Consider the following 25,828-nt stretch of genomic DNA (forward strand, 5'->3'; position numbering starts at 1 on the left):
ACAAAACAGTGTCATGACACGGTCAAGATGACGTTTCAGATCCCTGCAAAGTCCTAAGGAAGGAAGTCACAAGGTGTGGCCACACACGACTCCAACAACATTTTCAAGTTCGCTGACAATGGTGGTAGGCCTGATCACCGGCGACGATGAGTCAGCCTACAGGGAAGAGGTCAGTGACCTGGCAATATGGTGTCGGAACAACAACCTCTCCCTCAACACAAGCAAGACCAAGGAGCTGATTGTGGACTATATGAATTGGGGGGGGGGGGCAATAGAGCAGGTAGACAGCTTCAAGTTCCTCAGTGTCCAAATCACTAAAGACTTAAAAATGGTCCAAAACACAGTGTTTTGCACAGTCATGACGAAGGCGCGACAGTGCCTCTTCCCCCTCAGGAGGTTGAAAAGGTTTGGCATGGGCCTTCAAATCCTGAAAAGATTTTACAGCGGTACCATTGAGAGCATATTGACTTGACTGGCTGTGTCACTGTTTGGTATGGCAATAGCTCCAACCTCGATCGCATGGCGCTACAGAAGGTTGTGTGGACAGCCCAGTAAATCACTGGGGACGAGCTCCCTGCCATCCAGAAACTCTATATCAGGCAGTGAGAAAAGAAGGTCCAGAAAATCATCAAAGACTCCAACCACCCAAGCCATAGACTATTTTCTCTGCTGCCGCACGGCAAGAGGTGCCGGTGCATCAAGTCTGACACCAACAGGCTCCTGAACAACTTCTATCCCCAAGAAATACGACGGATAAATAGCTAACAAAATACCCACACCGTCACTCCAACACACAGGGCCCTACACACTCACCCACACCGTCACTCCAACACACACACACACACACAGGGCCCTACACACTCACCCACACCATCACTCCAACACACACACACACACACACAGGGCCCTACACACTCACCCACGCCGTCACTCCAACACACACACACACACACAGGGCCCTACACACTCACCCACACCGTCACTCCAACACACACACACACACACACACACACACACACAGGGCCGAACACACTCACCCACACCGTCACTCCAACACACACACACACACAGGGCCCTACACACTCACCCACACCGTCACTCCAACACACACACACACACACAGGGCCCTACACACTCACCCACACCGTCACTCCAACACACACACACACACACAGGGCCGAACACACTCACCCACACCGTCACTCCAACACACACACACACACAGGGCCCTACACACTCACCCACACCGTCACTCCAACACACACACACACACAGGGCCCTACACACTCACCCACACCGTCACTCCAACACACACACACACACAGGGCCCTACACACTCACCCACACCGTCACTCCAACACACAGGGCCCTACACACTCACCCACACCGTCACTCCAACACACACACACACACACACACAGGGCCCTACACACTCACCCACACCAACACACCATCATTCGCTCACTCACACAATTTGTACATACATTGACTCTACACACCCACTCACATACAAGCTGCTGCTACTCTGTTTATCTTATATCCTGTTGCCTAGTCACCTTACCCTTTACATATCTACCTCCGTCATTTCAGTATTCCTGCACATGTAAATATGGTATTGGAACGGACTAATTAAATATTGTCTGTATATAGTACGCTTAGTTACTTATTAGTTTAGTTAGTTATTACTTATTATTACGCTTAGTTACTTACTTTCTTATTCCTCTTTTCCCCCCTTCTAGTAATACATTGTTATTGCATTGTTGGGTTTTGAGTTTGCAAGAAAGGCATTTCACTGTACTTGTGCATGTGACATTACAACTCAGCTAGCGTACTAGTGAGTGTACCACAAAACACAAGCAAACACCACACAAAATGATTTTAGCCTGTGTCTTCCATGATATTATAGGCCTACTGTTTTTACTCTTCAATTGACTTCGTTAATTCAAAAGAATTTGGTGTACACACCAAGTGCTAGATTGGAGACTTAAGCTGTGCTTTGGGCCTTGTAAGACCGAATGAAAGCCTAAATGCAGAGAAGATGTCACAGGAAATGGCTTATTCCTCTGCAATTAACATAACATTCAGTTGGGACGTAACCACGGAAACATCCTTTAATGAGTGTTTGTGCTCTCAAACACGATGATGACGAGGACTCACCTGGGAGCATGAACAGCAGTGTGAGGGTCTTTTCCTTATTTTTCATAACTTCTACAACTTCACATATAAAGTAAGCTTACACTTTTAAACCTTAACCACTATAGCTTAATATAACCTCTGTAACAACCAATACAGAACACTGCAGATAGTGTCCCACCATCTGTCCCTCTCGATTTGTCATATATAGCCCATCCTGAAGCAGGACAGGTTTATAGTGTTGTAGGTAGGCGTCTGTACAGTATGAACGAGGACAGGTTTATAGTGTTGTAGGTAGGCGTCTGTACAGTATGAACGAGGACAGGTTTATAGTGTTGTAGGTAGGCGTCTGTACAGTATGAACGAGGACAGGTTTATAGTGTTGTAGGTAGGCGTCTGTACAGTATCAACGAGGACAGGTTTATAGTGTTGTAGGTAGGCGTCTGTACAGTATCAACGAGGACAGGTTTATAGTGTTGTAGGTAGGCGTCTGTACAGTATCAACGAGGACAGGTTTATAGTGTTGTAGGTAGGCGTCTGTACAGTATGAACGAGGACAGGTTTATAGTGTTGTAGGTAGGCGTCTGTACAGTATGAACGAGGACAGGTTTATAGTGTTGTAGGTAGGCGTCTGTACAGTATCAACGAGGACAGGTTTATAGTGTTGTAGGTAGGCGTCTGTACAGTATCAACGAGGACAGGTTTATAGTGTTGTAGGTAGGCGTCTGTACAGTATCAACGAGGACAGGTTTATAGTGTTGTAGGTAGGCGTCTGTACAGTATGAACGAGGACAGGTTTATAGTGTTGTAGGTAGGCGTCTGTACAGTATGAACGAGGACAGGTTTATAGTGTTGTAGGTAGGCGTCTGTACAGTATGAACGAGACAGGTTTATAGTGTTGTAGGTAGGCGTCTGTACAGTATGAACGAGACAGGTTTATAGTGTTGTAGGTAGGTGTCTGTACTGTATGAAGGTCAAGGTTCTGTAACTTCCTGTGTGCACAACATTAAAGGGCAGGGCACACACATCTCACTCATTGAACAACGGGAGCCAAGCTGCAGTGCAATGTCACCATATGAATCTTCAACACACACACAGCTTCCATTGATTAAACCCATAATAAATGGCTTCAAGGACTAGTAGCCCTAACCAGATCATACAGACAACTAGCAGCAACATAATAGAGCTTTTCTACAGCCACCATATGTCCAGACCCAGTGTAGCAGGTATGGAGCGTGCTCTCTCTTTCTCTGTGTGTGTGTACAGGATCACACCCATACCATTCAGCATCTGTCACCAACACAGCAGCAGCAGACTGTAGGCAGTATGTATGCAGGCAGGATGAGCTAGACCAGACAGAGAAGAAGAAAGCAAACTCACAGTCCTTGAAGTCAGTCAGTCTCACTGCTGTCTGTTTAAGTCTACAACAGTTGTGTTTCCTGGTACAGCACATGCAAGACGGACATCTTGGCAGTTTTGAGTAACGCAACCCAGGTTGCGTCCTAAATGACAGCCCATCGGCCTATCCTCTATATGTTGTGCTATTTTCGACCAGATCCCATAGGGAATGTTATACTGTATGTTCTGCATAGCGCCGCCCCCTGGTTATAAAGACAATCACCTTTGATGGTTGCACAATGACGTTACATGATGGTTTGCTGATGTTCACGTTTTGGATCTTCTGCCTCTGTTCCTCAACAGTTTCTCCTGGAGAGAAAAAACAAACAAGAGTCATTGTGTCATTATACACTGTGGGCTTAGGCCTAGATTCTTCATCAACATACATGTATAACTTTACGGCATCCCCTCGCCCCAATCCGGGCGCGAACCTGGGACCCTCTGCACACAACAGGTCACCCACGAAGCGTCGTTACCCATCGCTCCACAAAAGCCGCGGCCCTTGCAGAGCAAGGGGAAACCCTACTTCAAGTCTCAGAGCAAGTGACGTAACCGATTGAAACGCTATTAGCGCGTACCCGCTAACTAGCTAGCCATTTCACATCCGTTACACATGTGCATGAGTCCCACTACTAGACCCCTCTCCAAGTCCTACTTTCCTAGTGGTCTTTGTAACAGAAGTTATTAGCTTGCCTGGTGTATTTTTTCCTTCATTGGGAGAACCAGGTCAATTGAGTGATTAGATGTGGTTTAACGAGTAGAGTGGCCTTCTGATCACATTAATGGATTACACAGAATTAACACAGTTAGCAATACAGTTCCACAGAGCACTACGTGGACCAGAGCACGCCTGCAGCTCTCTCTGGTGTAGCCTAGCCTGTCCCCAACCCTCCCTCTGGTGTAGCCTAGCCTGTCCCCAACCTTCTCTCTGGTGTAGCCTAGCCTGTGTCCCCAACCCTCTCTCTGGTGTAGCCTGTGTCCCCAACCCTCTCTCTGGTGTAGCCTGTGTCCCCAACCCTCTCTCTGGTGTAGCCTAACCTGTGTTCCCAACCCTCTCTCTGGTGTAGCCTGTGTCCCCAACCCTCTCTCTGGTGTAGCCTGTGTTCCCAACCCTCTCTCTGGTGTAGCCTGTGTTCCCAACCCTCTCTCTGGTGTAGCCTAGCCTGTGTTCCCAACCCTCTCTCTGGTGTAGCCTAGCCTGTGTTCCCAACCCTCTCTCTGGTGTAGCCTAGCCTGTGTTCCCAACCCTCTCTCTGGTGTAGCCTAGCCTGTGTTCCCAACCCTCTCTCTGGTGTAGCCTAGCCTGTGTTCCCAACCCTCTCTCTGGTGTAGCCTAGCCTGTGTTCCCAACCCTCTCTCTGGTGTAGCCTAGCCTGTGTTCCCAACCCTCTCTCTGGTGTAGCCTAGCCTGTGTTCCCAACCCTCTCTCTGGTGTAGCCTAGCCTGTGTTCCCAACCCTCTCTCTGGTGTAGCCTAGCCTGTGTTCCCAACCCTCTCTCTGGTGTAGCCTAACCTATGTTCCCAACCCTCTCTCTGGTGTAGCCTGTGTTCCCAACCCTCTCTCTGGTGTAGCCTAGCCTGTGTTCCCAACACTCTCTCTGGTGTAGCCTAGCCTGTGTCCCCAACCCTCTCTCCGGTGTAGCCGGTGTCCCCAACCCTCTCTCTGGTGTAGCCTGTGTTTCCAACACTCTCTCTGGTGTAGCCTGTGTTCCCAACACTCTCTCTGGTGTAGCCTGTGTCCCCAACCCTCTCTCTGGTGTAGCCTAACCTGTGTTCCCAACCCTCTCTCTGGTGTAGCCTGTGTCCCCAACCCTCTCTCTGGTGTAGCCTGTGTCCCCAACCCTCTCTCTGGTGTAGCCTGTGTTCCCAACCCTCTCTCTGGTGTAGCCTGTGTCCCCAACCCTCTCTCTGGTGTAGCCTAGCCTGTGTTCCCAACCCTCTCTCTGGTGTAGCCTAGCCTGTGTTCCCAACCCTCTCTCTGGTGTAGCCTAACCTGTGTTCCCAACCTTCTCTCTGGTGTAGCCTAACCTGTGTTCCCAACCCTCTCTCTGGTGTAGCCTGTGTTCCCAACCCGCTCTCTGGTGTAGCCTAGCCTGTGTCCCCAACCCTCTCTCTGGTGTAGCCTAGCCTGTGTCCCCAACCCTCTCTCTGGTGTAAACTAGCCTGTGTTCCCAACCCTCTCTCTGGTGTAGCCTAGCCTGTGTTCCCAACCCTCTCTCTGGTGTAGCCTAGCCTGTGTTCCCAACCCTCTCTCTGGTGTAGCCTAGCCTGTGTTCCCAACCCTCTCTCTGGTGTAGCCTGTGTTTCCAACACTCTCTCTGGTGTAGCCTGTGTCCCCAACCCTCTCTCTGGTGTAGCCTAGCCTGTGTTCCCAACCCTCTCTCTGGTGTAGCCTGTGTCCCCAACCCTCTCTCTGGTGTAGCCTGTGTTCCCAACCCTCTCTCTGGTGTAGCCTGTGTCCCCAACCCTCTCTCTGGTGTAGCCTGTGTTCCCAACCCTCTCTCTGGTGTAGCCTGTGTTCCCAACCCTCTCTCTGGTGTAGCCTAGCCTGTGTTCCCAACCCTCTCTCTGGTGTAGCCTAGCCTGTGTTCCCAACCCTCTCTCTGGTGTAGCCTAGCCTGTGTTCCCAACCCTCTCTCTGGTGTAGCCTGTGTTCCCAACCCTCTCTCTGGTGTAGCCTAACCTGTGTCCCCAACCCTCTCTCTGGTGCAGCCTGTGTTCCCACACTCCTCTGGTGTAGCCTCGTGTCCACAACACCTCTCCCTGTGCAGCCTAGCCTGTGTCCCCAACCCTCTCTCTGGTGTAGCCTAACCTGTGTTCCCAACCTTCTCTCTAGTGTAGCTAGCCTGTGTTCCCAACCCGCTCTCTGGTGTAGCCTAGCCTGTGTTCCCAACCCTCTCTCTGGTGTAGCCTAGCCTGTGTCCCCAACCCTCTCTCTGGTGTAGCCTAACCTGTGTTCCCAACCCTCTCTCTGGTGTAGCCTAGCCTGTGTCCCCAACCCTCTCTCTGGTGTAGCCTAACCTGTGTCCCCAACCCTCTCTCTGGTGTAGCCTAGCCTGTGTCCCCAACCCTCTCTCTGGTGTAGCCTAACCTGTGTCCCCAACCCTCTCTCTGGTGTAGCCTAACCTGTGTCCCCAACCCTCTCTCTGGTGTAGCCTAACCTGTGTCCCCAACCCTCTCTCTGGTGTAGCCTAACCTGTGTTCCCAACACTCTCTCTGGTGTAGCCTGTGTTCCCAACCCGCTCTCTGGTGTAGCCTAGCCTGTGTCCCCAACCCTCTCTCTGGTGTAGCCTAGCCTGTGTCCCCAACCCTCTCTCTGGTGTAGCCTAACCTGTGTTCCCAACCTTCTCTCTGGTGTAGCCTAGCCTGTGTTCCCAACCCGCTCTCTGGTGTAGCCTAGCCTGTGTCCCCAACCCTCTCTCTGGTGTAGCCTAGCCTGTCCCCAACCCTCTCTCTGGTGTAGCCTAGCCTGTGTCCCCAACCCTCTCTCTGGTGTAGCCTAGCCTGTGTTCCCAACACTCTCTCTGGTGTAGCCTAGCCTGTGTTCCCAACACTCTCTCTGGTGTAGCCTAGCCTGTGTCCCCAACCCTCTCTCTGGTGTAGCCTGCCTGTTTCCCAACACTCTCTCTGGTGTAGCCTGTGTCCCCAACCCTCTCTCTGGTGTAGCCTGTGTTTCCAACACTCTCTCTGGTGTAGCCTGTGTCCCCAACCCTCTCTCTGGTGTAGCCTAGCCTGTGTTCCCAACCCTCTCTCTGGTGTAGCCTGTGTCCCCAACCCTCTCTCTGGTGTAGCCTGTGTCCCCAACCCTCTCTCTGGTGTAGCCTATGTTCCCAACCATCTCTCTGGTGTAGCCTGTGTTCCCAACCCTCTCTCTGGTGTAGCCTGTGTCCCCAACCCTCTCTCTGGTGTAGCCTAACCTGTGTTCCCAACCCCTCTCTGGTGTAGCCTGTGTTCCCAACCCTCTCTCTGGTGTAGCCTAGCCTGTGTTCCCAACCCTCTCTCTGGTGTAGCCTAACCTGTGTTCCCAACCTTCTCTCTGGTGTAGCCTAGCCTGTGTTCCCAACCCTCTCTCTGGTGTAGCCTAACCTGTGTTCCCAACCTTCTCTCTGGTGTAGCCTAGCCTGTGTTCCCAACCCTCTCTCTGGTGTAGCCTAGCCTGTGTTCCCAACCCGCTCTCTGGTGTAGCCTAACCTGTGTCCCCAACCCTCTCTCTGGTGTAGCCTGTGTTCCCAACACTCTCTCTGGTGTAGCCTGTGTCCCCAACCCTCTCTCTGGTGTAGCCTAGCCTGTGTCCCCAACCCTCTCTCTGGTGTAGCCTAACCTGTGTTCCCAACCTTCTCTCTGGTGTAGCCTAGCCTGTGTTCCCAACCCGCTCTCTGGTGTAGCCTAGCCTGTGTTCCCAACCCTCTCTCTGGTGTAGCCTAACCTGTGTTCCCAACCTTCTCTCTGGTGTAGCCTAGCCTGTGTTCCCAACCCTCTCTCTGGTGTAGCCTAACCTGTGTTCCCAACCTTCTCTCTGGTGTAGCCTAGCCTGTGTTCCCAACCCTCTCTCTGGTGTAGCCTAGCCTGTGTTCCCAACCCGCTCTCTGGTGTAGCCTAACCTGTGTCCCCAACCCTCTCTCTGGTGTAGCCTGTGTTCCCAACACTCTCTCTGGTGTAGCCTGTGTCCCCAACCCTCTCTCTGGTGTAGCCTAGCCTGTGTCCCCAACCCTCTCTCTGGTGTAGCCTAGCCTGTGTCCCCAACCCTCTCTCTGGTGTAGCCTAGCCTGTGTTCCCAACCTTCTCTCTGGTGTAGCCTAGCCTGTGTTCCCAACCCGCTCTCTGGTGTAGCCTAGCCTGTGTCCCCAACCCTCTCTCTGGTGTAGCCTAGCCTGTGTCCCCAACCCTCTCTCTGGTGTAGCCTAACCTGTGTCCCCAACCCTCTCTCTGGTGTAGCCTAACCTGTGTCCCCAACCCTCTCTCTGGTGTAGCCTAGCCTGTGTCCCCAACCCTCTCTCTGGTGTAGCCTAACCTGTGTCCCCAACCCTCTCTCTGGTGTAGCCTAACCTGTGTCCCCAACCCTCTCTCTGGTGTAGCCTAACCTGTGTCCCCAACCCTCTCTCTGGTGTAGCCTAACCTGTGTTCCCAACCCTCTCTCTGGTGTAGCCTAACCTGTGTCCCCAACCCTCTCTCTGGTGTAGCCTAACCTGTGTTCCCAACCTTCTCTCTGGTGTAGCCTAGCCTGTGTTCCCAACCCGCTCTCTGGTGTAGCCTAGCCTGTGTCCCCAACCCTCTCTCTGGTGTAGCCTAGCCTGTCCCCAACCCTCTCTCTGGTGTAGCCTAGCCTGTGTCCCCAACCCTCTCTCTGGTGTAGCCTGTGTCCCCAACCTTCTCTCTGGTGTAGCCTAGCCTGTGTCCCCAACCTTCTCTCTGGTGTAGCCTAGCCTATGTTCCCAACCCTCTCTCTGGTGTAGCCTGTGTCCCCAACCCTCTCTCTGGCGTAGCCTGTGTCCCCAACCCTCTCTCTGGTGTAGCCTGTGTTCCCAACCCTCTCTCTGGTGTAGCCTGTGTCCCCAACCCTCTCTCTGGTGTAGCCTGTGTTCCCAACCCTCTCTCTGGTGTAGCCCGTGTTCCCAACCCTCTCTCTGGTGTAGCTTGTGTTCCCAACCCTCTCTCTGGTGTAGCCTGTGTTCCCAACCCTCTCTCTGGTGTAGCCTGTGTTCCCAACACTCTCTCTGGTGTAGCCTGTGTCCCCAACCCTCTCTCTGGTGTAGCCTGTGTTCCCAACCCTCTCTCTGGTGTAGCCTGTGTTCCCAACCCTCTCTCTGGTGTAGCCTGTGTTCCCAACCCTCTCTCTGGTGTAGCCTGTGTTCCCAACCCTCTCTCTGGTGTAGCCTGTGTTCCCAACCCTCTCTCTGGTGTAGCCTGTGTTCCCAACACTCTCTCTGGTGTAGCCTGTGTCCCCAACCCTCTCTCTGGTGTAGCCTGTGTTCCCAACCCTCTCTCTGGTGTAGCCTGTGTTCCCAACCCCATTCCTCTTGCATCATGTCATCTGGGGGACAACTACTGGGCCTTAGTAACTAGACTAATTGACTGCATGTTGTCAATGTCCACAGATACACTTTTCAAACTCTCCTCCCTCCCTTTTTCCTTTCCCCTGTAACCATCTCCACTCCTACCCCTCTCCTCTGGGAGTGAACTCGCTCTCCAGCATGGAGTCATCCTCCCTGATCTCACCAGCTTCCTTTGATCTGAGCTCAGTGTGTCTCCAGTCCACCAATGTCTCTCTCTATAGAGGGTGAAATTATCTCCATGAGAGGAAAAACAAAGGTTACTCTACTCTGCACAGGAACAATGGGATCTATCAGCTCACTCTAGTCTAGTAGTACAATGTCTCTCAGCTTCACTAACATCAAGCTCAGATTATTTAAATTTTAATACAAATATTCTGTCTATTGTCTTAATTTATTGTTATGATGGATATTCATATTTCCATCCATGTTTGAGGTATAGAAGTATGCAGTATTAATGCCTTTTATGCCTTGAATTTATAGCTTTGATTTCCCCCCTCAGGCCTACAGGTACAAAAATATCCCTAGGTCTTCCCTCAATTTCCTGACAAGCCCACATTTCCATCCACATCTGTGAATTAATTCTTGGCATGGTGAGCATTGTTCACCTACAAAGCACTCATTATTTCACAGCAAATAGTGCAAGACCTAAGACAACAAGGGCATCTAAATAATGCCATGTAAAGTAAGACTAGCCTATATTCAACTCTTTGTGTCATCAGCATTGTACACGCATGGCCTTGTCTCTGGACTCAGTCAGTTAGACACAGGCCTCTCTCTCTCTCTGTCAGTCAGTAAAACACAGAGCATGCATCCGTCTGCTCAATAGCGTGCAGGAATTTATCTCTACCATTCACTAAATCCTTCAGAAGGAGAGAGGGATAACCAGGCTAAAGCACTGAAATAAATAATATATACTGTAGATACACACACACACACTCACAAAATCTCTGCTTTATGATACAGAGGACAGGTTAGTTCGGTTGTACTTGATTTCACATTATTGTAAGGCTGCATGTTGTTTTCACATTCAACATCGGGAAAATACGTTCACTTTGTGTGTTTGGATAACTGCCAGTCCAGCCAACATTTTTTTTTTTTTAAAGATGTCAAAATGAAAATCTTGTCTAAACAGTGTCAGGGAAGGAGAGAGGCCTATAACCTTCTGGTTTGGATCATGAGCTGATCAACTTAACACAAGCAAAGAGAAATGAAAAGGAGCACAGTTACATTCTGCATCGACCTGCTTTGTGTAGTGTGGACCTTGTCAATGACATCACGTTATTTCATGATTCGTGCTGGAGTTGTGTGACCTGCTTAGAGTGTGGACCTTGTCAATGACATCACGCTATGTCATGATTCGTGCTGGAGTTGTGTGACCTGCTTAGAGTGTGGACCTTGTCAATGACATCACGTTATGTCATGATTCGTGCTGGAGTTGTGTGACCTGCTTAGAGTGTGGACCTTGACAATGACATCACGTTATGTCATGATTCGTGCTGGAGTTGTGTGACCTGCTTAGAGTGTGGACCTTGTCAATGACATCACGTTATGTCATGATTCGCGCTGGAGTTGTGTGACCTGCTTAGAGTGTGGACCTTGACAATGACATGCAGCTTGTCAGGCTTCTTTTAAAACAGCTCTGCCAGTCCAGATAGGATAGAACAAACTAGCTCTACTAATTGATAGACACTGTTAGCCTCAGGTTTATTTTCTGGATGGGTTAAGTCACAATCTTCTCTTAAGAAACCAGTGATCAATGACTAAAACACTTATGAACTCACATGCATGATGCACACCCTTGCATTACCTGTAATGACTTCAGGACTCCCTGGAAAACAGTGGCAATTGCTACTGAGTGGCCTACTATCTGAGCTAAATAAATAAAGACTTTAGACACAAAAACACAACAGCTGAGGACAAAGGTTCAAATGAATGTGGTGTGTGGGTGTAGGCTTATTGAACATGAAGTTAGTGAAAGAGACAACTTCAACTGTCGTGAGACTGTAGACACTGACAGCCATCCAAATACAAGTAAGGCTATTGTCTGTCTACCGGCTGGGATTAGAGCCTGTGAGAGGGAGATGGGCTCCTAGAAAAGGCACAGGCCGCTGCTCATGACTTCAGCAGTCAACCAGGCCCACTCCTCAAGAGTGTCAGCATCAGACAGGGATGTGCAAACACACATCCTGCCTTTGAGGGACTGAAGGCCCTCGACTTGGATCGTCACAGAGATGACTAGGCAGATAATAAAACAAATCCTTTCTCATCTTATTCCATCTGACAGGACAAAAAAAAGTGGTGTTACAGATGAACAGCTTAGACTGGGAAGAGGGATTCGTTGTTATTGTAATAGCTAATTAGCTAATCTTCTGAGGTAAAATGAGATTAAACTCCATGGCCCCTGACAAATGTGAGCCATCCCCCCATCTAGCGTCAGGGGTGGACTCTGCAGAGTTTTTTCTCTTAAAAGACTGCATGCAATCTTTTTTTATAAAATGTTTAAATCACACTGTATGTCTAATAAATCACTGTGTGTGTTTATTTCATGAAATTAACTCAATATATTTGTTTGTAATTTATTTCCCTGAGCTTCCTTTTGACGTAGAAATGCTCAGTCTGATCATGTGGATGTGTTGATACAAATTTGTATATATTTGCATACACAGCAATGACTGGCAGAGAGTCTAAAGTCTACCACGCTTACCCCTTCAATGTAGGAGGATACAAATGCAAATAAAAGATGACTGGTTATTGGTCTGAATAATCAGATTGTGAAGTCATGCTGTGGGCCAAAACCAAAAGAGGCTGAAAACCCAGCCATAAAAATAAATAACAGCTCTTTCACTAAAAGGGGATTATCATAATTTTCACAATTTCGGTGTTAATTCTACCGTACATTGTGGGGGGGGGGGGGATCATTTAAAAAATGCATTTTTTAATGCACTGCCTTCTCTCCCTCGCTCGCTTTCCCCAAGACGATTTCTCTCTGCCTGAATAACCAAATGTGGATGGAGGCGAGAAGGGCCACAGAGGATCCTGCTGCCAGCCTCCCAATCCCAGCGGAAAATCCCAGTGGGCAGGGTTTCTCTCCCACAGCCTCAGCCTGAACCTACTCAACTGGCAGGCTGCTGGCTGGGAAAGTGAAAGGTTAATAGAGTGGCACATGATATCCCCCCCTTGTCATAAGGACCCAGACAGATGATACCCCCCCCCCTTGCCATAAGGACCCAGACAGATATTTACTCCCCCCTACCATACGGACCCAGACAGATGATACCCCCCCCCCTCCTTGCCATAAGGACCCAGACAGATGATTACCCCCCCTACCATACGGACCCAGACAGATGATACCCCCCCCCCCCCCTTGCCATAAGGACCCAGACAGATGATTACCCCACCCTACCATTACGGACCCAGACAGATGATACCCCCCCCCCCCCCTACCATAAGGACCCAGACAGATGATAAACCCCCCCCCCCCCCCTTGCCATAAGGACCCAGGCAGATGATTACCCCCCCCTACCATTTCGGACCCAGACAGATGATACACCCCCCCCCCCCCTCTTGCCATAAGGACCCAGATAGATGATATCCCCCCCCCTTGCCATAAGGACCCAGACAGATGATATCCCCCCGCTTGCCATACAGACCCAGACAGATGATACCCCCCTTGCCATAAGGACCCAGACAGATGATTACCCCCCCCTACCATACGGACCCAGACAGATGATATCCCCCCGCTTGCCATACAGACCCAGACAGATGATACCCCCCTTGCCATACGGACCCAGACAGATGATACTCCCCCCCCCCACCATACGGACCCAGACAGATGATACCCCCCCCCCCTTGCCATAAGGACCCAGACAGATGATTACCCCCCCTACCATACGGACCCAGACAGATGATACCCCCCCCCCCTACCATAAGGACCCAGACAGATGATTACCCCCCCCCTACCATTTCGGACCCAGACAGATGATACATCCCCCCCATCTTGCCATAAGGACCCAGACAGATGATTACCCCCCCTTACCATACGGACCCAGACAGATGATTACCCCCCCTACCATACGGACCCAGACAGATGATACCCACCCACCCCCCCCCCTTGCCATAAGGACCCAGACAGATGATAACAACCCCCCCCACTCACTAACAGGGGACCCAGCACAGATGTTCACACTCCCGGCGCCAACCCTACCATACATTGTGTGGGGGGGGGGACCCATTTGACAGATGCATTTTTTAATGCACTGCCCCCCCCCCCTTGCTCACTAAGGACCCAAGACAGATGATTCTCTCCGCCTGAATAACCAAATGTGGATGGAGGCGAGAAGGGCCACAGACAGATCATGCTGCCAGCCTCCCAATCTTAGCGCATAAGGATCCCAGTAGGCAGGATGATATCTCCCACAGCCTCAGCCTGAACCTACTCAACTGGCAGGCTGCTGGCTGGGAAAGTGAAAGGTTACCCAGAGTGGCAGATGATATCCCCCCCTACCATACGGACCCAGACAGATGATACCCCCCCCCTTGCCATAAGGACCCAGACAGATGATTTACTCCCCCCTACCATACGGACCCAGACAGATGATACCCCCCCCCACCTTGCCATAAGGACCCAGACAGATGATTACCCCCCCTACCATACGGACCCAGACAGATGATACCCCCCCCTTGCCATAAGGACCCAGACAGATGATTACCCCCCCCTACCATACGGACCCAGACAGATGATACCCCCCCCCTACCATACGGACCCAGACAGATGATAACACCCCCCCCCCCCCTTGCCATAAGGACCCAGACAGATGATTACCCCACCCTACCATTACGGACCCAGACAGATGATAACAACCCCCCCCCCCCTCCTTGCCATAAGGACCCAGACAGACAGATGATTACCCCCCCTACCATACGGACCCAGACAGATGATACCCCCCCCCCCTTGCCATAAGGACCCAGACAGATGATTACCCCCCCCCTACCATACAGATGATACCCCCCCCCTACCAGACAGATGATAACACCCCCCCCCCCCCCCTGCCATAAGGACCCAGACAGATGATTACCCCCCCCTACCATACGGACCCAGACAGATGATACACCCCCCCCCCCCCATTGCCATAAGGACCCAGACAGATGATTACCCCCCCTACCATACGGACCCAGACAGATGATATCCCCCCGCTTGCCATACAGACCCAGACAGATGATACCCCCCCCCCCTTGCCATACGGACCCAGACAGATGATATCCCCCGTGGATTGATGGCAGCATTCGCGCGAAACTGAAAGCGCGAACCACTGCTTTTAACCAGGGCAAGGTGACCGGAAACATGACCGAATACAAACAGTGTAGCTATTCCCTCCGCAAGGCAATCAAACAAGCTAAGTGCCAGTATAGAGACAAAGTAGTCGCAATTCAACAGCTCAGACACAAGAGGTATCTGGCAGGGTCTACAGTTAATCACGGATTACAAAAAGAAAACCAGCCCTGTCGCGGACCAGGATGTCTTGCTCGCAGACAGACTAAATAACTTTTTTGCTCGCTTTGAGGACAATACTGAACACTGACACGGCCCGCTACCAAAACCTGCGGGCTCTCCTTCACTGCAGCCGAAGTGAGTAAAACATTTAAACGTGTTAACCCTCGCAAGGCTGCAGGCCCAGATGGCATTCTCAGCCACGTCCTCAGAGCATGCGCAGACCAGCTGGCTGGTGTGTTTACGGACATATTCAATCAATCCTTATCCCTGTCTGCTGTTCCCACATGCTTCAAGAGGGCCACCATTGTTCCTGTTCCCCAGAAAGCTAAGGTAACTGAGCTAAATGACTACCGCCCCGTAGCACTCACTTCCGTCATCATGAAGTGCTTTGAGAGACTAGTCAAGGACCATATCACCTCCACCCTAGACCCACTCCAATTTGCTTACGGACCCAATAGGTCCACAGACGACGCAATCGCAACCACACTGCCTTAACCCATCTGGACAAGAGGAATAGCTATGTGAGAATGCTGTTCATCGACTACAGCTCAGCATTTAACACCATAGTACCCTCCAAACTCGTCATCAAGCTCGAGACCCTGGGTCTCGACCCCACCCTGTGCAACTGGGTACTGGACTTCCGGACGGGCCGCCCCCAGGTGGTGAGGGTAGGTAACAACATCTCCACCCCGCTGATCCTCAACACTGGGGCCCCACAAGGGTGCGTTCTGAGCCCTCTCCTGTACTCCCTGTTCACCCACGACTGCGTGGCCATGCACGCCTCCAACTCAATCATCAAGTTTGCGGACGACACTACAGTGGTAGGCTTGATTACCAACAACGACGAGACGGCCTACAGGGAGGAGGTGAGGGTCCTCGGAGTGAGGTGTCAGGAAAATAACCTCACACTCAACGTCAACAAAACAAAGGAGATGATTGTGGACTTCAGGAAACAGCAGAGGGAGCACCCCCCTATCCACATCGACGGGACAGTAGTGGAGAGGGTAGTAAGTTTTAAGTTCCTCGGTGTACACATCACGGACAAACTGAATTGGTCCACCCACACAGACAGCGTTGTGAAGAAGGCGCAGCAGCGCCTCTTCAACCTCAGGAGGCTGAAGAAATTCGGCTTGTCACCAAAAGCACTCACAAACTTCTACAGATGCACAATCGAGAGCATCCTGTCGGGCTGTATCACCGCCTGGTACGGCAACTGCTCCGCCCACAACCGTAAGGCTCTCCAGAGGGTAGTGAGATCTGCACAACGCATCACCGGGGGCAAACTACCTGCCCTCCAGGACACCTACACCACCCGATGTCACAGGAAGGCCATAAAGATCATCAAGGACAACAACCACCCAAGCCACTGCCTGTTCACCCCGCTATCATCCAGAAGGCGAGGTCAGTACAGGTGCATCAAAGCAGGGACCGAGAGACTGAAAAACAGCTTCCATCTCAAGGCCATCAGACTGTTAAAAAGCCACCACTAACATTTAGTGGCTGCTGCCAACATACTGACTCAACTCCAGCCACTTTAATAATGGGAATTGCTAGCCACTTTAAACAATGCCACTTAATATAATGTTTACATACCCTACATTACTCATCTCATATGTATATGTATATACTGTACTCTATACCATCTACTGCATCTTGCCTATGCCGTTCTGTACCATCACTCATTCATATATCTTTATGTACATATTCTTTATCCCTTTACACTTGTGTATGTATAAGGTAGTAGTTGTGGAATTGTTAGGTTAGATTACTCGTTGGTTATTACTGCATTGTCGGAACTAGAAGCACAAGCATTTCGCTACACTCGCATTAACATCTGGTAACCATGTGTATGTGACAAATAAAATTTGATTGCCATAAGTACCCAGACAGATGATACCGCCCCCTGCCATACGGACTAGAGGTCGACCGATTATGATTTTTCAACGCTGATACCGATTATTGGAGGACCAAAAAAGCCAATGCGGATTAATTGGCCATTTTTATTTATTTATTTGTAATAATGACAATTACAACAATACTGAATGAACACTTATTTTAACTTAATATAATACATCAATAAAATCAATTTAGCCTCAAATAAATAATGAAACATGTTCAATTTGGTTTAAATAATGCAAAAACAAAGTGTTGGAGAAGAAAGTAAAAGCGCAATATGTGCCATGTAAGAAAGCTAACGTTTAAGTTCCTTGCTCAGAACATGAGAACATATGAAAGTTGGTGGTTCCTTTTAACACGAGTCTTCAATATTCCCAGGTAAGAAGTTTTAGGTTGTAGTTATTATAGGAATTATAGGACTATTTCTCTCTATACCATTTGTATTTCATATACCTTTGACTACTGGATGTTCTTATAGGCACTTTAGTATTGCCAGTGTAACAGTATAGCTTCCATCCCTCTCCTCGCTCCTACCTGGGCTCGAACCAGGAACACAACGACAACAGCCACTCTCGACGCAGCGTTACCCATGCAGAGCAAGGGGAATAACTACTCCAAGTCTCAGAGCGAGTGAGATTTGAAACGCTATTAGCGCGCACCCCGCTAACTAGCTAGCCATTTCACATCGGTTACACCAGCATAATCTCGGGAGTTGATCGGCTTGAAGCACAGCGAAGAGCTTCTGGCAAAACGCAGGAAAGTGCTGTTTGAATGAATGCTTACGAGCCTGCTGCTGCCTACCACCGCTCAGTCAGACTGCTCTATCAAATCATACTTAGTTATAACATAATAACACAGAAATACGATCCTTAGGTCATTAATTTGGTCAAATCCGGAAACTATCATCTCGAAAACAAGACGTTTATTCTTTCAGTGAAATACGGAACCGTTCCGTATTTTATCTAACGGGTGGCATCCATAAGTCTAAATATTCCTGTTACATTGCACAACCTTCAATGTTATGTCATAATTACGTACAATTCTGGCAAATTAGGCAGCTCAAACTGTTGCATATACACTGACTCTGCGTGCAATGAACGCAAGAGAAGTGACACAATTTCACCTGGTTAATATTGCCTGCTAACCTGGATTTCTTTTAGCTAAATATGCAGGTTTAAAAATATATACTTCTGTGTATTGATTTTAAGAAAGGCATTGATGTTTATGGTTAGGTACACATTGGAGCAACGATACGCACCGCATCGATTATATGCAACGCAGGACACGCTAGATAAACTAGTAATATCATCAACCATGTGTAGTTAACTAGTGATTATGATTGATTGATCGTTTTTTTTATAAGAGAAGTTTAATGCTAGATAGCAACTTACCTTGGCTTCTACTGCATTCACGTAACAGGCAGGCTCCTCGTGGAGTGCAATGTAATCAGGTGGTTAGAGCGTTGGACTAGTTAACTGTAAGGTTGCAAGATTGAATCCCCCGAGCTGACAAGGTTAAAAATCTGTCGTTCTGCCTCGTTCAGGGCCGTCATTGAAAATAAGAATGTGTTCTTAACTGACTTGCCTAGTTAAATAAAGATTAAATAAAGGTGTAAAATTTGAAATCGGCCTTTCCGATTAATCGGTCGACCTCTAATACGGACCCAGACAGATGATATGCCCCCTGCCATACGGACCCAGACAGATGATATGCCCCCTGCCATAGGGACCCAGACAGATGTCATGCCCCCTGCCATACGGACCCAGACAGATGTCATGCCCCCTGCCATACGGACCCAGACAGATGTCATGCCCCCTGCCATACGGACCCAGACAGATGTCATGCCCCCTGCCATACGGACCCAGACAGATGATATGCCCCCTGCCATACGGACCCAGACAGATGTCATGCCCCCTGCCATACGGACCCAGACAGATGTCATGCCCCCTGCCATACGGACCCAGACAGATGTCATGCCCCCTGCCATACGGACCCAGACAGATGTCATGCCCCCTGCCATACGGACCCAGACAGATGTCATGCCCCCTGCCATACGGACCCAGACAGATGATATGCCCCCTGCCATACGGACCCAGACAGATGATATGCCCCCTGCCATACGGACCCAGACAGAGCCCCACAGATCAGCTTTGTAAGAACATCTGCTCCCTTTGGTCTGGAGCCATCAGTACCAGGAAAGAGCGTGAAAAGAGGCTGTGGTGCGAATAGCAAATGTGAATGGCACATTTCAGGGAAAACACGTAACTAACCTTCACAGATAATTAAAAAATAAAAGTTTATTCAGTAAAAACTATTTAAAATGTTTTTTGTTTTTTTTATCTACAGAAAAGTGTCTATGAATGTTCATTTTCAATGCAGCTGGACAAATTAGCCTAACTGTACTTTAATTGAAATCCACTACCACAACTCCCATCAACATTCATTACACCCAGAGTAAATCTATTAATTCCATTTTGGTGATTCACCTTTCAAACTCCCTGGTTTCCTCATCAGCCATCTGACTGAGCCCTTCCTTCCTTACAAAAACACACGCACAGTCATTGGCGTCTTTGAACAGAGAATGTGATTAAACAGAGCACAGTCATTGGGTTTACACTAGAACGTCTGTGAGCTCAGTCAGACTCTTTCTACTTTATCTGGGAAGAAACGCTGGCTCTGAGACTGGCTCTCTGTCTGCCAAGAGAAACATACAACTCCTGACCATCTGTGTCTACTGCTCCACCAACAGCCAAAGCTGGGTTCAAATACTATTTGAAATCACTTTAAATACGTTTGGCGTTAGCTTTAACCTGTCTGGAGTGCCAGATGCGTTGCATTTGCACTTTTGTGACTACTTTATTGGTTCCATTGCACCAGGCAAGCCCAATCAAGCCCAGCTAAAGTATTTGAAATGACGGAGTAGTATTTGAACCCAGGTCCAGCAGCAGCGCTCCCAGTCAACACCGTTTTTTAAAGAGCCAATTATACTGCTCTTTACTGGTAGAGGAAAGAGGGGGAGGGAACTTCCTGACTTACAATAACATTTTCATTATTTGAAAAGGTACTAAAAGGAGGTTGTTGCATTGGACCTTCAAAATTGGCAGGATTTACCTTCATTTTTCAGTAAAGCATGTAGCAATCCTATATTATGCCCATTTATTGTTATGCAAAATTACCATGCCCATGAGCACGAGAAAACTGTTGTGCAATGCCTTACTTTAATTTCAGGTTCATCTCAACCTCAAGGAAGTGTTGAAAGACATTATTCAATGCTGGTGACATACTTAAAACTGCACTGAACAAAAACATAAAAACGCATCATGCAATAATTTAAGATTTAACTGAGTTACAGTTCATACGGAAATCAGTCAATTTAAATAATCTATGGATTTCACATGCATCCGTTGGTCACAGATACCTAAAGGTAGTGTCATGATCAGAAAACCAGTCAGTATCTGGTGTGACCACCATTTGCCTCATGCAGCACGACATCTCCTTCGCATTGAGTTGATCAGGCTGTTGATTGTGGCCTGTGGAATGTTGTCCCACTCCTCTTCAATGGCTGTGTGAAGTTACTAGATATTGGCGGGAACTGGAACACGCTGTCGTACACATCCAAAACATGCTCAATGGGTGACATATGTCTGGTGAGTATGCAAGCCATGGAAGAACTGGGACATTTTCAGCTTCCAGAAATTGTGTACAGATCCTTGCGACATGAGGCCGTGTATTATCATGCCAAAACATGAGGTTACGTCGGCGGATGAATTGCATGACAATGGGCCTCAGGATTTCATCATGATATCTCTTTGCATTCAAATTGCCATCGATAAAATGCAATTGTGTTCGTTGTCTGTAGCTTATGCCTGCCCAAAACATAACCAGCAGGTAGCCTAGTGGTTAGAGCTTTGGGCCAGTAACCAAAATGTTACTGGATCAAATCCCTGAGCTGACAAGGTAAAAATCTGTCGTTCTGCCCCTGAGCAAGGCAGTTAACCCACTGTTCCCCGGGTGCCGTGGATGTTGATGAAGGCAGCACCTCTCTGATTCAGAGGGGTTGGGTTAAATGCGGAAGACACATTTCAGTTGAAGGCATTCAGTTGTACAACTGACTAGGTATCCCACTTTCCCTAACCCCACCATGAGGCACTCTTCAAAGTTGACATCAGCAAATTGCTCGCTCACACAATGCCATCAACCCGGTACAGTTGAAACCGGGATTCATCCATGAAGAGCACACTTTGCCAGTGGCCATCGAAGGTGAGCATTTTCCCACTGAAGTCAATTATAACGTTGAACTGCAGTCAATAAAACGAGCACGCAGATGAGCTTCCCTGAGACTGTTTCAGACAGTTTGTGCAGAAATTCTTCGGTTGTGCAAACCCACAGTTTCATCCTCTGTCCAGGTGGCTGGTCTCAGACGATCCCGCAGCTGAAGAAGCCGGATGTGGAGGTCCTGGTCTGGAGTTGTGAAACCAGTTGGACGTACTGCCAAATTCTCTAAAACGACGTTGGAGGTGGCATATGGTAGAGATCTTAAATGATCTGGCAACAGCTCTGGTGGACATTCCTGCAGTCAGCATGCCAATTGTACGCTCCCTCAAACTCAAAACTTGAGACATCTGTGGCATTGTGTTATGTGACAAAACTGCACATTTTAGAGTGTCCATTTATTGTCCCCACAGGTGCACCTGTGTAATGATCAGCTTCTTGATACGCCAGATTATCTTGGCAAAGGATAAATGCGCACTAACAGGTATGTAAACAAATTTGTGCACAAAATAAGATTTTTGTGTGTATGGAACATTTCTGGGATCTTTTATTTCAGCTCATGAAACGTGGAATCAACACTTTACATGTTGCATTTATATTTTTGTTTTAGTTTACGTGGACTGAAACTCTTTTTGAAGCTTAGTGTTACAAAGTAGAGGTTCAGGGTTTAGTCTTGGTGATAAAAAATGGTTCATATAAAATGTAAAAAGGAACAAGAAACTCAAAATATAGGCCTATGTTATTGACTAAAAGTGTACAGCGATTTGAAACATTTAAAATACAATTTTATAATAAAGTAGTACTGGACACAATGACAACATTGTGTGCAACTATCTGAGACACAACCCCCAAAGCATTGTTCTGGGTGATATCAGTAGGTGGTCAGGAGAGACCCAGCCGCCACTTAGAGACATTGATTTATGAAACAAGATTTGTACAACCAGAAGAGCATTGTGGAATCCACACATTTCATGGATTGAATGACAATCACAGCATTACTTTGTGTGTGTGTTCCACCCAACTTGTTAGATGGTGAGTGTTGGTTTACAAACTGACAGGAGCCTACTGAGCAGTAGGATGGCCTGAAACCTCAAAGTTCTGTTGAGCATGTAGACGTTGAGTGCCTATAGCAGATTTACATTTCTCACTCTTACAAATTCAGCAAGATGAAGTTTCGTGTGTTTCTCACCGATTATCACGAACCCATCTGTATCCCCCTCTGACGATGACTTCTTGGAAGAGTCTTTATTACGATGTCCGAAAAAACTGAACATACTGACTCCTTACGCTGTCTGCAAAGGCGAGGAAAACAACTGTAAGTAAGACCACATACGGCAACATCATCACGACACTTGGAATGATAAAATGCAGTAAACATTCTGCTGGTGTTACCTTTATGTATGTAGAACCTAGGACTATGCCTAAAAGTTGATCATAGATTGTAATATCATAACTAAATACAAGGTGACTTTCAGTTTGATATCATTGTAACTTCCGAAGTATCAAATGTCACGTTTGACCAGCGAGCTAACGTTAGCGGCTCTTTCTAACGCCTAGTTAGCTCGGTTTTTATCAAACAAATGCAAATTACTTACCTTACCAGTGTTTCGTTTCTTTAAAAAGTTGAGTAAAGTAACATAAAATGTTGCTATTGTTAGATTATCTATGCAATTTCACTTCGATTTCGTGTAGCTAGTTAGACATAGGCCCGTGTGTTGTTGTTATTGTGTCTTATGTGTTTCCGGTCATTCCTGTCCTATAAATGGTCCGTGTAGAAACAATGTCGAGTATGATCTAATTCTGATCCGTTTTACAATGGTTATACCGCAATATATCGCTTGGATTCTGGTGTTTGGTTATTATACTAAACTTTTAAATGACTGAAGTTTTATTTATATAAAAGTATCCCTTCAGCTGGCATTTCAATATTAATATGAGAGACGATAATTAATACGAGCTTGTATCCTGGGAAAGAATGTAACATAGAACAATGCGGAAACATCGTCATACATGATATTTCCCGCGCTACAACCTGCTTGTCTGATATACAATCGTAGCTACAAATTGTGCACAGCAAAATCTTTCGAAATGGCAGTTTTCGAGTTACAAAAAGCCAGGATTAACTCTGATATGCTGTCTCGATATATCAGCAGGCCGATTTGCTTCGTTGGACGCGTTGAGAAGGTAATATGCTAGTGTTATTGGTCCACCGTTAGTTCAGCACTATAAAATGGTTTTCTAGTAAGTGTCACTGTAAAGTCGACTCCTGTTGTATTCCGCGCGTGTGACAAATACAATTTGATTTGGATGGCGGTCCTATCTTGACGAAAGGTTCGTGGTGGTAACGTTACACCAGACTACACGGCCAGAAATGGCAATGGAATTCGACACAGCATTACGAAATCGAAATTCATTGTTGTCTATGACAGATCCACCCAACAGGAAAATCATTCAGTCTTTCGGACGGAGAAGGGAAGTCTGCATCAGTGGAACTCAACGAGCCCGTAAGTACAGTCACAGCGTTTCTATAACGTTAACGTTAGTTGCAAGACTTAACTAACTAGCTAGCTACAGTAGACTGGTTGAACAGTAAGTAGCTATCTGCTAGGAATTGAGAATACAAATATCTGACAAAGACAACACTCAACTGAAAGTGAACATTGTACTTGAGTTTAGTATATTGCCTGATGTAACATTGTTTATTTTTCCCCAGCTTGATGAGGAGCTGAGCGGGGTGGTGGAGGTGCTTGGTATGGTGTCCAACAAAGGGACAATAATGGCCTCTGCATACAACATACTCAGAGAAGACAAAGGCATTCCTTTCGGTAAGTACATAATCTCTCCTGTGGAAAAGGGAATGTGTTCTCAAAGTTAGACTGCTAAATGACATTATACACAGCAGGGTGACTTCCTGCAACAAAGTCAACAAAATATGTTCTCTTCCCAATGTGTAATAATAATGGTGGTCTTGGCATATTTTAATTATTGTTGATGATGGTGTTTCTAGGATGTCGCCCCACAGTATTTGATGATATTGACCTCTTGCAGTCTACTTTTAAACATAGCAAAGACTGTGTTCAACTGGTTTGACATCTCTATTTTCTTCACATAATGGTTTAACTAATAGCATTTCATTTTAATTTGTATTTTCTTTCCAGACCTGGAGCTGTACAATGATGTCCTGAAAGTCATCCACGATTTCCCCCAGCACTATCCATTTGAAATAGCCACCAGTGGATGAGCACTTTGCACTTATTCATTACTTCCTAAAGATCATTGTCAACATGATCTTGTTTGCCATTTTTTAAATATACTTGTATATGAGTGTTAAATGGATATGTACAGTTTCTTATATTTCTTCATATGGAAAATCAAAATGAATGCTTTTATAACTGTCTGTGTTAGTCATTACAACAAGATTCATTAATAAACCCCAAATAAGCCGTGTCTCAATTTGTTTGATATCATCATCCTCGACTAAAATCAAGCTTTATTATCTTAACTCAACCAAGTTACTGCCTCGACTGTTTATAATATTCTCGTTAGCGGGTCTACTCCTTAGTTAATTAACTTGAACAGCGAGGGTTATGAGGGCTGCCCTAAACAGTAAAAGCATCTGGCTAGTCAAACATTTTTGGGGGGTGGGCTCCCAAGTGGCACAGGGGTCTAAGGCACTGCATCTTAGTGCTAGAGGTGTCACTACAGACCCTGGTTCAATTCCAAGCTGTATCGCAACTGGCTGTGATTGGTTCACCCATAGGGCGGCGCACACTTGGCCCAGCGTTGTTAGGGTTTTGCCGCAGTAGGTCATCATTGTAAATAAGAAGTTATTCTTAACTGACTTGCCTAAATAAATGAAAATGTATATATTTTCCCCTCCAAGTTTTCTGAGCACTTTAGTTTTTTTGACAAGACTAAAAATACCAGCAAATCCGCTTCTTGCGGTCAGTTTGCAGTCTACAAATGATTTGTAATTATGTTCCAACCCTCTGACCCTCCGCTCAAGAAAAAATTGGTCCGCGGCTGAATATAGTTGGTCACTGAGCTAGAGGGGTCTCTGCAATATATACTGTATTTCAAATCTGACTTGAAAATGGCTTTCCACCATCTTCTAGTCTACTGCATGCATGGCTGTGTTGTAACGCCCTCTGTTGATACAAAGTGTTCAACACAAGCTCCTGTACTGCTGGAACCACACTTCTTACCACCAGGTGGTGAGGTAGGGACTAAATAACCATCAACACTATCACAGTATTACTTATCCTTAATATAACCAGGTAGGCTAGTTGCGAACAAGTTCTAATTTGCAACTGCGACCTGGCCAAGATAAAGCAAAGCAGTTCAACACATACAACAACACAGAGTTACACATGGAATAAACAAACATACAATCAATAATACAGTAGAAAAATCTTTATACAGCATGTGCAAATGAGGTAGGATAAGAGCGTTAAGGCAATAAATAGGCCATGGTGGCGAAGTAATTACAATATAGCAATTAAACACTGGAATGGTAGGGTGTGCAGAAGATGAATGTGCAAGTAGAGATACTGGGGTGCAAAGGAGCAAGATAAATAAATACAGT

At 47.4% G+C, this 25,828-nt stretch overlaps 2 protein-coding genes across 3 annotated transcripts in view; one reads left to right on the forward strand and one right to left on the reverse strand.

The window, feature by feature from the left end:
• LOC139558391 (UBAP1-MVB12-associated (UMA)-domain containing protein 1-like) overlaps window positions 1-22,992 on the reverse strand; it is a 28,835-nt gene extending 5,843 nt beyond the window's left edge. The window contains exons 1-3 of one of the 2 annotated variants that reach the window (XM_071373482.1): window positions 22,839-22,992; window positions 22,433-22,535; window positions 3,755-3,840 (exon numbers count right to left, since the gene is read on the reverse strand). In XM_071373482.1, coding sequence (XP_071229583.1) covers window positions 3,755-3,840; window positions 22,433-22,517 — 171 coding nt within the window. In that variant the 5' untranslated portion in view covers window positions 22,518-22,535; window positions 22,839-22,992. The remainder of the gene's footprint in view (window positions 1-3,754; window positions 3,841-22,432; window positions 22,536-22,838) is intronic. The other variant, XM_071373483.1, reaches the window with a different exon arrangement.
• A 43-nt stretch (window positions 22,993-23,035) lies between these two features.
• LOC139558392 (replication protein A 14 kDa subunit-like) lies at window positions 23,036-24,690 on the forward strand. Its single transcript, XM_071373484.1, has 4 exons — window positions 23,036-23,427; window positions 23,673-23,747; window positions 23,957-24,068; window positions 24,402-24,690. The coding sequence occupies exons 1-4, from the start codon at window positions 23,254-23,256 to the stop codon at window positions 24,482-24,484; spliced, it is 444 nt and encodes a 147-aa protein (XP_071229585.1). The 5' UTR covers window positions 23,036-23,253; the 3' UTR covers window positions 24,485-24,690.
• The last annotated feature ends 1,138 nt before the right edge of the window (window positions 24,691-25,828 follow it).

The sequence above is a fragment of the Salvelinus alpinus genome, chromosome 29 (genome assembly GCF_045679555.1).
Source record: "Salvelinus alpinus chromosome 29, SLU_Salpinus.1, whole genome shotgun sequence".
NCBI classification, from domain to species: Eukaryota; Metazoa; Chordata; class Actinopteri; order Salmoniformes; family Salmonidae; genus Salvelinus; species Salvelinus alpinus.